Source organism: Haliotis rubra, unplaced genomic scaffold (genome assembly GCF_003918875.1).
Source record: "Haliotis rubra isolate DU_JTF1 unplaced genomic scaffold, ASM391887v1 Scf140, whole genome shotgun sequence".
In the NCBI taxonomy this organism is placed as follows: Eukaryota; Metazoa; Mollusca; class Gastropoda; order Lepetellida; family Haliotidae; genus Haliotis; species Haliotis rubra.
The window spans coordinates 674390-687563 of NW_025765337.1; the positions used below are offsets into that span (position 1 = coordinate 674390).

The 13174-nt window shown below is 44.2% G+C and overlaps 1 protein-coding gene across 3 annotated transcripts in view; it reads right to left on the bottom strand.

Annotated features, from left to right (window-relative positions):
• Window positions 1-4021: 4021 nt before the first annotated feature.
• LOC124268837 overlaps window positions 4022-13174 on the bottom strand; it is a 67716-nt gene continuing 58563 nt past the window's right edge. For 2 of the 3 annotated variants that reach the window (XM_046703856.1, XM_046703854.1), the window contains 3 exons: window positions 11882-11993; window positions 6441-8373; window positions 4022-4149 (listed from right to left, as the gene is read on the bottom strand). In XM_046703856.1, the coding sequence (XP_046559812.1) occupies window positions 7815-8373; window positions 11882-11993 (671 nt within the window). In that variant the 3' untranslated portion in view covers window positions 4022-4149; window positions 6441-7814. The remainder of the gene's footprint in view (window positions 4150-6440; window positions 8374-11881; window positions 11994-13174) is intronic. The other variant, XM_046703855.1, reaches the window with a different exon arrangement.

Below are 13174 nucleotides of genomic sequence, written 5' to 3' on the forward strand. Positions count from 1 at the left end.
GATAGCCACTCTACCGAGGAACCATAGTTGTTTTAGATGCTGTTGGCTTTTACTTATTTCCTCCTCCTTGTCGGAATGGGTGATCTGGTCACCACAGACTGAGGTACTACTGCCTTGTCAAGGAGTAGTCGTCAGACAAACATGAGGTGCTTTAAATGCTCTATGCATTGTCTGTGTGATAATAGTTACTAATATTTATTATGGACAGTTGTTGGTCACGGTCGTCATAGGCTTCCAAAACACCAGCTGCCTGTAGAGCGTATCTGATGCTCTGGCTGCCACTGGAGCGTATCTGATGCTCTGGCTGCCACTGGAACGTCTCTGATGCTCTGGCTGCCACTGGAGCGTATATCTGATGCTCTGGCTGCCACTGGAGCGTATCTGATGCTCTGGCTGCCACTGGAGTGTATCTGATGCTCTGGCTGCCACTGATGCTCCGCGCCATCTGATGCTCTGGCTGCCACTGGAGTGTATCTGATGCTCTGGCTGCCACTGGAGCGTATCTGATGCTCTGGCTGCCACTGGAGCGTATCTGATGCTCTGGCTGCCACGGGATGTGTATCTGATGCTCTGGCTGCCACTGGAGTGTATCTGATGCTCTGGCTGCCACTGGAGTGTATCTGATGCTCTGGCTGCCATTGGAATTTATCTGACCCTCTGGATTAACTGGAGCATATCTGATTCTCTGGATGCCACTGGAATTTATCTGACCCTCTGGTTGCCACTTGAGTGTATCTGACCCTTTGGCTGCCACTGGAGCGTCTGGTGGTGCCTCTCTTAATGTGGCTTTCTGATGTTCAGTTTCATCAAAAGCAGAAAAATTACTCTCAGGGTGTTTTCTTGTGTAATCTTGGGTTCTATTCCTGCACAGAGAATACCATAAGCTGAGAAAGATATTTGGGTAGAATGGGAAGGGATCATTGATATTCAAGTCAAGAGTCTGTGGATCACAGATATTTGTGTAGAGTATCACTATATATATAAATATTATATATATATATAAATAGAACATCTGTTAATCACAGATATTTATGTAGAGGATCCATGGTTGTTTATGTAGAGTGTCTGTGAGTCACAGATATGATTGTACAAACTCCACCATATGTAAATGAGCATCTGTATACTGGGAGTGATTCTGAGAGAAAATGTGATGTCTGCTTGGGTATTAAAGGATTAAAATACAAATTTAAATCCAAACTATCGTTTTCTTCATTTTTGTCATTTCTACTGAATGGAGTTATGATATGATAGCAAAACCTTTCAATCCTGGACTGTCACTCACATATCAGCATCTAATAGGACATCAGTCAGCTGTGGGCATAGAGTAAAATGTCATGTTCTCGGACCTTGTTTACAGTCCCTGTACAACATGTATCCACCCTACCAAATCAAGATCAATTTGGTCAACTTGTAATATCGCAGTCATGACAAAAACAGACCTGGTTGATGGTTCATATGTTGAGTTTATTTCATGTTGTTACATACAAACATTCAATAATAATAATAAATAGTTCTGTATATACAATCATTCACAGAGAGTGAAATTATTGGGATAACATCATACATGTATTCAACAGAAAATAATACTGAAACGGAAACCATACACTGAGCTGTGACACTGATAACTTGTATAGTAAACACTTCAGAAACATAACTGGTGTAAACATGGCAACACAGAACACATTCACTTAATCATACAGTTTGTCTTGAAACATGATGCCCAGATCTCACACAAGGATCCTGTCTGCCCTGGTCACAGTACCCACATCTCACACACATGGATCCTGTCTGCCCTGGTCACAGTACCCACATCTCACACATATGGATCCTGTCTGCCCTGGTCACAGTACCCAGATCTCACACATGGATCCTGTCTGACCTGGTCACAGTACCCAGATCTCACACATGGATCCTGTCTGACCTGGTCACAGTACCCAGATCTCACACATGGATCCTGTCTGACCTGGTCACAGTACCCAGATCTCACACATGGATCCTGTCTGACCTGGTCACAGTACCCAGATCTCACACATGGATCCTGTCTGACCTGGTCACAGTACCCAGATCTCACACATGGATCCTGTCTGACCTGGTCACAGTACCCAGATCTCACATGGATCCTGTCTGACCTGGTCACAGTACCCAGATCTCACACATGGATCCTGTCTGACCTGGTCACAGTACCCAGATCTCACACATGGATCCTGTCTGACCTGGTCACAGTACCCAGATCTCACACATGGATCCTGTCTGACCTGGTCACAGTACCCAGATCTCACACATGGATCCTGTCTGACCTGGTCACAGTACCCAGATCTCACACATGGATCCTGTCTGACCTGGTCACAGTACCCAGGATCCTGTCTGACCTGGTCACAGTACCCAGATCTCACACAAGGATCCTGTCTGACCTGGTCACAGTACCCACATCTCACACACATGGATCCTGTCTGACCTGGTCACAGTACCCAGATCTCACACATGGATCCTGTCTGACCTGGTCACAGTACCCAGATCTCACACATGAATCCTGTCTGACCTGGTCACAGTACCCACATCTCACATGGATCCTGTCTGACCTGGTCACAGTACCCACATCTCACACACATGGATCCTGTCTGACCTGGTCACAGTACCCAGATCTCACACACATGGCTCCTGTCTGACCTGGTCACAGTACCCACATCTCACACACATGGATCCTGTCTGACCTGGTCACAGTACCCAGATCTCACACACATGGATCCTGTCTGACCTGGTCACAGTACCCACATCTCACACACATGGATCCTGTCTGACCTGGTCACAGTACCCACATCTCACACATGGATCCTGTCTGACCTGGTCACAGTACCCACATCTCACACACATGGATCCTGTCTGACCTGGTCACAGTACCCAGATCTCACACACATGGATCTTGTCTGACCTGGTCACAGTACCCACATCTCACACATGGATCCTGTCTGACCTGGTCACATTTCCCAGATTTCACACACATGGATCCTGTCTGACCTGGTCACAGTACCCAGATCTCACACACATGGATCCTGTCTGACCTGGTCACAGTACCCACATCTCACACATGGATCCTGTCTGACCTGGTCACAGTACCCACATCTCACACACATGGATCCTGTCTGACCTGGTCACAGTACCCACATCTCACACACATGGATCCTGTCTGACCTGGTCACAGTACCCAGATCTCACACATGGATCCTGTCTGACCTGGTCACAGTACCCAGATCTCACACATGGATCCTGTCTGACCTGGTCACAGTCCCCAGATCTCACACACATGGATCCTGTCTGACCTGGTCACAGTACGCACATCTCACACACATAGATCCTGTCTGACCTGGTCACAGTACCCAGATCTCACACAAGGATCCTGTCTGACCTGGTCACAGTACCCAGATCTCACACACAAGGATCCTGTCTGACCTGGTCACAGTACCCAGATCTCACACATGGATCCTGTGCACACCCAGGAACAGGCTGACACAAGAGCTTGATAAGCACACACTAGTTGTGTGTCTGTTGACGTGTCACAGTGGAAGACTACATTAACAATTAAAAAGCTAAGAGTGTTGACAATGTAAACTTTACAAAACAATGTGGAAGACTGTACATATGTTTTTCTACATTGAAAATGATTGTAAATTTACACGGACAATAGACATCTGTGCTGACATTTGAAACAGTAGATAATAAAAAAAGGCTGAAACATTGTGACCTGGAATGGCTGAGCAAATGTGATGATGTGTTCAAGTTTTGGATACTGCATCAACCGAAAAGTCCTTAAAGGGGAACTGACCTCTGACCTCAACCCCCCTCCTAGGACTCATTAGCTGACCTAAGACAACATACTGGCTGACTAAGTGAAACAGGAGACCAGGCTATGACAGATCACTAAACTTTGGCACAATGTGTATATGCATTTCTGAACATGGATTGGTTAGCCGTGATCTTTGAAGATTCGGATATACCAATACATTGAGTATTATATGTTTATTAGTTTTCGAGTTAGATTGCAATTCATCGGTCCGATTTTGAGCCAAACGGACTATAGTCTGATAAGAGGACAACGTATCCCTGCATTTCTGACGACAAGATGACTTCATTTGCATCCCATTTCTGTGTTCCCTATGATTACACGATAACTTGTGTTCCATATGATTACATGATAGCTTGTGTTCCATATGATTACATGATAGCTTGTGTTCCATATGATTACATGATAGCTTGTGTTCCATATGATTACATGACAGCTTGTGTTCCATATGATTACATGACAGCTTGTGTTCCATATGATTACACAACAGCTTGTGTTCCATATGATTACATGACAGCTTGTGTTCCATATGATTACTTGATACTTGAGCTCCATATGATTACATGACAGCTTGTGTTTCATATGATTACATGACAGCTTGTGTTCCATATGATTACACAACAGCTTGTGTTCCATATGATTACATGACAGCTTGTGTTCCATATGATTACACAACAGCTTGTGCTCCATATGATTACATGACAGCTTGTGTTCCATATGATTACACGATAGCTTGTGCTCCATATGATTACACAATAGCTTGTGTTCCATATGATTACATGACAGCTTGTGTTCCATATGATTACACAACAGCTTGTGTTCCATATGATTACATGACAGCTTGTGTTCCATATGATTACACGAGTAGCTTTTGATATGATTACATGATAGCTTGTGTTCCATATGATTACACAATAGCTTGTGTTCCATATGATTACATGACAGCCTGTGTTCCATATGATTACACAACAGCTTGTGTTCCATATGATTACACAACAGCTTGTGTTCCATATGATTACACAACAGCTTGTGTTCCATATGATTACACAATAGCTTGTGTTCCATATGATTACACAATAGCTTGTGTTCCATATGATTACACAATAGCTTGTGTTCCATATGATTACACGATAGCTTGTGTTCCATATGATTACACAATAGCTTGTGTTCCATATGATTACACACCAGCTTGTGTTCCATATGATTACACAATAGCTTGTGTTCCATATGATTACACAACAGCTTGTGTTCCATATGATTACACAATAGCTTGTGTTCCATATGATTACACAACAGCTTGTGTTCCATATGATTACACAATAGCTTGTGTTCCATATGATTACACAACAGCTTGTGTTCCATATGATTACACAATAGCTTGTGTTCCATATGATTACACAACAGCTTGTGTTCCATATGATTACACAATAGCTTGTGTTCCATATGATTACACAACAGCTTGTGTTCCATATGATTACACAACAGCTTGTGTTCCATATGATTACACAACAGCTTGTGTTCCATATGATTACACAATAGCTTGTGTTCCATATGATTACACAACAGCTTGTGTTCCATATGATTACACAATAGCTTGTGTTCCATATGATTACACAATAGCTTGTGTTCCATATGATTACACAACAGCTTGTGTTCCATATGATTACACAACAGCTTGTGTTCCATATGATTACACAACAGCTTGTGTTCCATATGATTACACAACAGCTTGTGTTCCATATGATTACACAACAGCTTGTGTTCCATATGATTAAACAACAGTTTGTGTTCCATATGATTACACGATAGCTTGTGTTCCATATGATTACACGATAGCTTGTGTTCCATATGATTACACAACAGCTTGTGTTCCATATGATTACATGACAGCTTGTGTTCCATATGATTACATGACAGCTTGTGTTCCATATGATTACATGACAGCTTGTGTTCCATATGATTACATGACAGCTTGTGTTCCATATGATTACATGACAGCTTGTGTTCCATATGATTACACAATAGCTTGTGTTCCATATGATTACACAACAGCTTGTGTTCCATATGATTACACAACAGCTTGCGTTCCATATGATTACACAACAGCTTGTGTTCCATATGATTACACAACAGCTTGTGTTCCATATGATAACACAACAGCTTGTGTTCCATATGATTACACAACAGCTTGTGTTCCATATGATTACATGACAGCTTGTGTTCCATATGATTAAACAACAGTTTGTGTTCCATATGATTACACGATAGCTTGGGTTCCATATGATTACACAACAGCTTGTGTTCCATATGATGCTTGTGTTCCATTGATTTCATGACAGCTTGTGTTCCATATGATTACACAACAGCTTGTGTTCCATATGATTACACGATAGCTTGTGTTCCATATGATTACACAACAGCTTGTGTTCCATATGATTACATGACAGCTTGTGTTCCATATGATTACATGACAGCTTGTGTTCCATATGATTACACAACAGCTTGTGTTCCATATGATTACATGACAGCTTGTGTTCCATATGATTACACAACAGCTTGTGTTCCATATGATTACATGACAGCTTGTGTTCCATATGATTACATGATAGCTTGTGTTCCATATGATTACACAACAGCTTGTGTTCCATATGATTACACAATAGCTTGTGTTTGATAGCTTGATATATGCTGATATCACGTAATATTGCTATATAAGTAGGCTTATAAAAGTAAAAACAAAAGTTTGGTTATTTTGGGCTGTAAACTAAATCCCAAACTGCTGAAAAGAAGCCAAATCATTACAGTAATGTCATTTCAGTCAGATAAAAGTAAACTTCAAAAGCTTATAGTTGTTGTCATTATAAACTACATAAATACATTATGTAGCCAATTTGTAAAATAACTGAAAATATTTAGAATCTTATGTATTGCCTCAGTGAAACTAACAGCCATTGTACACACTGACTGTAATATTTACACATGATTTGATTTATAGGCGATGTTCAGGTGTAATCAATAGTTTCGGTTACAAGTTGAACTAGTGTTAACAAAAATGCACAACACAAACGCCTAAATTTCAATATTAAGTGCTGGAGATGAAACTGTACTTCATCCGTGTTGATTAACATGAAGGTATGTCCTTATACTCTCAATTGGGCACATGGTTGTCAGAGCATAAACTGCAAACCAGCCAAGATTTCAAGGATATCATCTGTGATATCACCAGTAACAAAGGCAACAGTCGGTCCCAGGGAACTGTCACAGATCAGTGCTCCTTTGACCTCATTAAGTCTGGGAACCAAATGTTTCTCATGTAGCACCGTTCCATGGCAGCATACAACATTTGATATATGTGCATGAATATAGGTGTATATAGGTATATCATATGCTGTATACACCCAGGTACAATCTCTCCCTCCACACCTGTATACACATTGTCAGCCTCTGACTGTACACCCTCTGACTATACACAGGTATGATCGTATCTTGTTATTATCCACTTGAATTTTCTGATGGGGATAGGATTACAATCAATTATTGTACGATTACAGAGCTATTATGTGTGATAACCAGCCTCTCCCTGTTCACCTTTGTACACAGGTACATCTTCAGCCTCTCCCTGTACACCTGTATACACAGGTACATCTTCAGCCTCTCCCTGTACACCTGTATACAGGTACATCTTCAGCCTCTCCCTGTACACCTGTATACACAGGTACATCTTCAGCCTCTCCCTGTACACCTGTATACACAGGTACATCTTCAGCCTCTCCCTGTACACCTGTATACACAGGTACATCTTCAGCCTCTCCCTGTACACCTGTATACACAGGTACATCTTCAGCCTCTCCCTGTACACCTGTATACACAGGTACATCTTCAGCCTCTCCCTGTGCAACTGTACTATGCAAAGCTGAATCTCCACACAGCTCAGTAGTAAACCCAACTGCACAGTTCAGAGTTTGCATAAAGAACTCTAATATTTCATTTGTTTGCTCGCTGCCTTCCTATCACTGAAAAACATCCTCGGTTTCCTTTTCTTCTTCTTTGGTGAAGGTCCCTCCTTAAGACTATCATTGCCATCATAGGCTGGGTTGACATACCCGACTTCTAACACCCGGCCTGTGGGTCTGATGGGCTCACTACTCACACTCTTGCCAAGGCCCTTCATGTCTTTGTTGGGGTCATATGATCTCTGATACAGGGCGTGGTCACCATGAGGGAACATGTCTTGGTAGGGCACAACATTGGGCAGCACAAAGCTTGAGTAGTCCTTGTCTGGAGACTCGGGGCTGGATGTTATGTCCAGCTTGTCATGCTCAGATGTAATATCTGCTTCACTTTCAACATCCACCTTTACACTTTCGTCTTGGTCCAGATGTGTCTCATGTTCACCACTCTCAAGCATGTTGACCATTTTGCCGGTGCTGATGACTGTAACAGAGTAGCTCTCCACCTTCAGGGCGTGGTCAGAGGTAGTACTTTGGCCGCCCTTGTAGCTGTGGTATCGCATGCTGTCCACTGTGTATTTGCTCCTGTAAACAGACACCAGCACCTCAACAACCAGCACACATTAACAGACACACATACACTCTATTTTTTGTTTCTTAAGGAAATTTTGTAGTCAAAAGTCTAAAATGTAAAACATAAAGAAAAATAAGGAAGGTTTCATTTAAAAAAGATACGTTGAAAACAACACTGGAAAATAATGCTCAAACTTTTCATCCTTGAAAGGCTGTGAACTAATTTGCTAATCTGAAAGACATAGGAGATAGGCAACCACTTCAAGCATTAGGGGCAGGGGGAGAGGACAGATGAGACCACTTCAAGTGTGAGGGGCAGGGGGAGAGGACGGATGAGACCACTTCAAGTGTGAGGGGCAGGGGGAGAGAACAGGGGAGACCACTTCAAGTGCGAGGGGCAGGGAGAGAGGACAGGGGAGACCACTTCAAGTACGAGGGGCAGGGGAGACCACTTCAAGTGTGAGGGGCATGGGGACAGGGAAGACCACTTCAAGTGTGAGGGGCAGCGGGACAGGGAAGACCACTTCAAGTGTGAGGGGCAGGGGAGAGGAGAGGGAGACCACTTCAAGCATTAGGGGCAGGGGAGAGGACAGATGAGACCACTTCAAGTGTGAGGGCCAGGGGGAGAGGAGAGGGAGGGGGGGGAGACCTCTTCAAGTGCAAGGGGCAGGGGACAGGGAAGACCACTTCAAGTGTGAGGGGCAGGGGAGAAGAGAGGAGAGGGAGAGACCACTTCAAGCATTAGGGGCAGGGGAGAGGTGAGGGAGACCACTTCAAGCATTAGGGGAGAGGGGAGAGGACAGATGAGACCACCACTCAAGTGTGAGGGCCAGGGGAGAGGAGAGGGGGGAGACCACTTCAAGTGAGAGGGGCAGGGGGGACAGGGAAGACCACTTCAAGTGTGAGGGTCAAGGGGAGAAGACCTCTTCAAGAGGAGAGGGGAGACCACTTCAAGTGTTAGGGGGGGGGAGAGAGGTGAGGGAGAGACCACTTCAAGCATTAGGGGCAGGGAGAGGGACAGATGAGACCACTTCAAGTGTGAGGGCCAGGGGGAGGGAGGGAGAGGGGGGCAGAGGAGACCACTTCAAGTGTGAGGGGCAGGGGGAAGAGGGACAGGGGGAGACCACTTCAAGTGTGAAGGGGCAGGGGAGAGAGAGGAGAGGGGGGGAGGGAGACCACTTCAAGTGTGAGGGGCCAGGGGAGAGGACAGGGGAGAAGACCACTTCAAGTGTGAGGGGAGGGCAGGAGGGTGGGGGAGAGGGGAGAGCACTTCAAGTGTGAAGGGGAGGGGCCGGGAGGGGAAGAGGGTGAGGAGAGGGGACACCACCCACTTCAAGTATTAGGGGTGGGGGAGAGGTGGAGGGAGACCACTTCAAGTGTGAGGGGCAGGGGTAGAGAGGACAGGCAAGAGGACAGGGGAGACTACTTCAAGTATGAGGGGCAGGGGGACAGGGGAGACCACTTCAAGCGTTAGGGGCAGCAGGGACAGGGGAGACCACTTCAAGCATTAGGGGCATCGTGAGAGGACGGGGAGACTACTTCAAGTGCGAGGGTCAGGGGAGAGGACAGGGAGACCACTTCAAGCGCTAGGGGCAGCGGGACAGGGGAGACCACTTCAAGCGCTAGATAGGGGGAACCGGATAGGACGGGGAGACCACTTCAAGTGCGAGGGGCAGAGGAGAGGGGAGCTGTTTCAAGTGTGAGGGGCAGGGGAGAGGACAGGGGAGACCACTTCAAGCGTTAGGGGCAGGGGGAGAGGGGAGACTGTTTCAAGTGTGAGGGGCAGGGGAGAGGACAGGGGAGACCACTTCAAGCGTTAGGGGCAGGGGGGGAGGGGAGACTGTTTCAAGTGTGAGGGGCAGGGGGAGAGGAGAGGGAAGACCAATCATATAACTTTAATCATAGAACATTGAGTGAGAATTAAGTCAATCTAACTGGTTGTAATTGTCACCTTGATGGGCCTGGCTCTGGTGGTACATCCTTTCCTTGGGCACCCAGTCTATCACTGATCTATACTGTCTGGCCGAGGGCAGGACAGGTTAATTACCTTATGAGTGGAAGTACAAGACTGTTAATGTCTGGTGCTTTAGGTGGGGGATACCTGAGGGTATTCTGGGGAACCATATTGATCCCTCGTAACCTGAAGTCACAAGCGGCTACAGGATGGAATGAGTGGTCCTACTGGTTGACTGCATGTCACTATGTGATAGATGTATCTGACAATATAAACAAACCAAACAAACAACAAATTAGGGAGGAGATCTCCTGATCTGTTAAGTAAGTCCCTGAAACCATTTTAGCAATACAACTATGAGACCATGTATTGAATCCATGCAGCAATACAATGACTTGAAACGTTGTAGCAATAAATTGAGCATGTAGCAATACACTGACCATTAAACCATGTGGCAATACACTGACCATTAAACCATGTAGCAATACACTGACCATTAAACCATGTAGCAATACACTTACCATTAAACCATGTAGCAATACACTTACCATTAAACCATGTGGCAATACACTGACCATTAAACCATGTAGCAATACACTTACCATTAAACCATGTGGCAATACACTGACCATTAAACCATGTAGCAATACACTGATCATTAAACCATGTAGCAATACACTGACCACTAAACCATGTGGTAATACACTGACCATTAAACCATGTGGCAATACACTGACCATTACACTATTTAGGAATACACTGACCATTAAACCATGTGGCAATACACTGACCATTACACCATTTAGGAATACACTGACCATTAAACCATGTGGCAATACACTGACCATTAAACCATATAGCAATACACAGGCCATTAAACCATGTAGCAATACACTGACCATTAAACCATGTGGCAGTACACTGATCATTAAACCATGCAGCAATACACTGACCATTACACCATTTAGGAATACACTGACCATTAAACCATGTGGTAATACACTGACCATTAAACCATGTAGCAATACACTGACCATTAAACCATGTAGCAATATAATGACCATAAAACCATTTGGTAATACACTGACCATTAAACCACGTAGCAATACAATGACCATAAAACCATGTAGCAATACACTGACCATTAAACCATGTGGCAATACACTGACCATTAAACCATGTAGCAATACACTGACCATTAAACCATGTGGCAATACACTGACCATTAAACCATGTGGCAATACACAGACCATTAAACCATGTGGCAATACACTGACCATTAAACCATGTAGCAATACACTGACCATTAAACCATGTGGCAATACACAGACCATTAAACCATGTGGCAATACACAGACCATTAAACCATGTGGCAATACACTGACCATTACACCATTTATGAATACACTGACCATTAAACCATGTTTCAAAACACTGATCATTAAACCAGTCAGCAGTACAAGGACCATTAAGTTATGCAGCACCATGTAGCAATACAAGAACTGTGAAGCCATGTAGCAATACATTGACCATGGTTGAAGGAAACATGGTTGAAGGATGTACTACCTGTATTTCCTGTGCCAGAGGTAGGCGATGATGGTCCCGATGATTAAGATGGCCGATGCAGAGAAGGCAATACCGGGGGCAATCCAGGTGGTCGGAGACATTGGCGGCGACTCTGGGGACAAGATGGTCAGCACTGTTAGTCATGGTTAAATCAAGGTCTCCAGTCTAAAGCTATGTCCCGCAAGCATGTGACAGGAAAGTGATAACATATTCTCTAAGTTTCCCCCATACAATGAAATAATCAGTTTTATAAACCTATGGCCAATGTTGTCTATTGTTCTTGCAGTTGCTTCGCATTATGGAATAACCTCGGTAGAGGTTTTACGATTGCAGGAGGTTTTACAATGATCATTGTAATACCTCGCAGGAGGTTTTACAATGACCGTTGTAATACCTCATACGAGGTACGAAGTTTTACAATGGTCGTTGTAAAACCTCATACCCTGATGACTGATCGTAAAATTTCTAATTATTGAAAACTTCCAACATTTTTTGGCGATAACTGGTTTCGAACCCACAACCCATCGCTTTCTAGCTTGGCGGTTTTATCCACTACGCTACGAAGGATCGCTGTGAGGAATGAGATTGTTTGTCAGTATGAACCATGTGTTTCTCACACGACAGGTACTCGGGCGACGGCAGCGAGCTGCGTGCAGGACACGGATTGCGCGTGCGGGGCAAGGTGTTGGCTGATGCGCCCTCGGGATTTCCTTCCCCTGAGGTTTTACAATCTCCACCAAAACCGAGGAGGAGTGTTTTATCCTATACAGCATATATACAACTGAAAACATATCTGAGATATCTCTAGACAATCCTAGGTCACTACAACAAATGGGAAGGGAAAACGATGCAGTTTAGGGACTGTGAGACAGACTGCCTATTATATAGTTAATATTGTCACTGTTTCTACAGGGAACATCTGTGCAATATTTATCTTGTATCTTGAATCTTGTATACATATTGTTTCAGGAAACATTACTTTTCTTCATCACAAGTTTCCTTGTATTGTGATATTTGACGTGATTGAAGCCACAAAGCACAAGTGACTCCCGGATTCTGGACTTGTCTGACTGACTGAGTGACTGACTGACTGGACTGAGTGACTGACTGACTGAGCCAACGCTTTAACCACTAGGCTACCCGACCGACCCTGGTGTGTGCGAGCTAGCAGCAAACTATGTGCAACACTTGGGCAACAAAACCCACTGACATGCAGAATGGAGACAGATGAAGCTCCTTGTATCACATTTGTCAACCAACCAACATGTTTTTCTCCAAATATGTATGTATTCT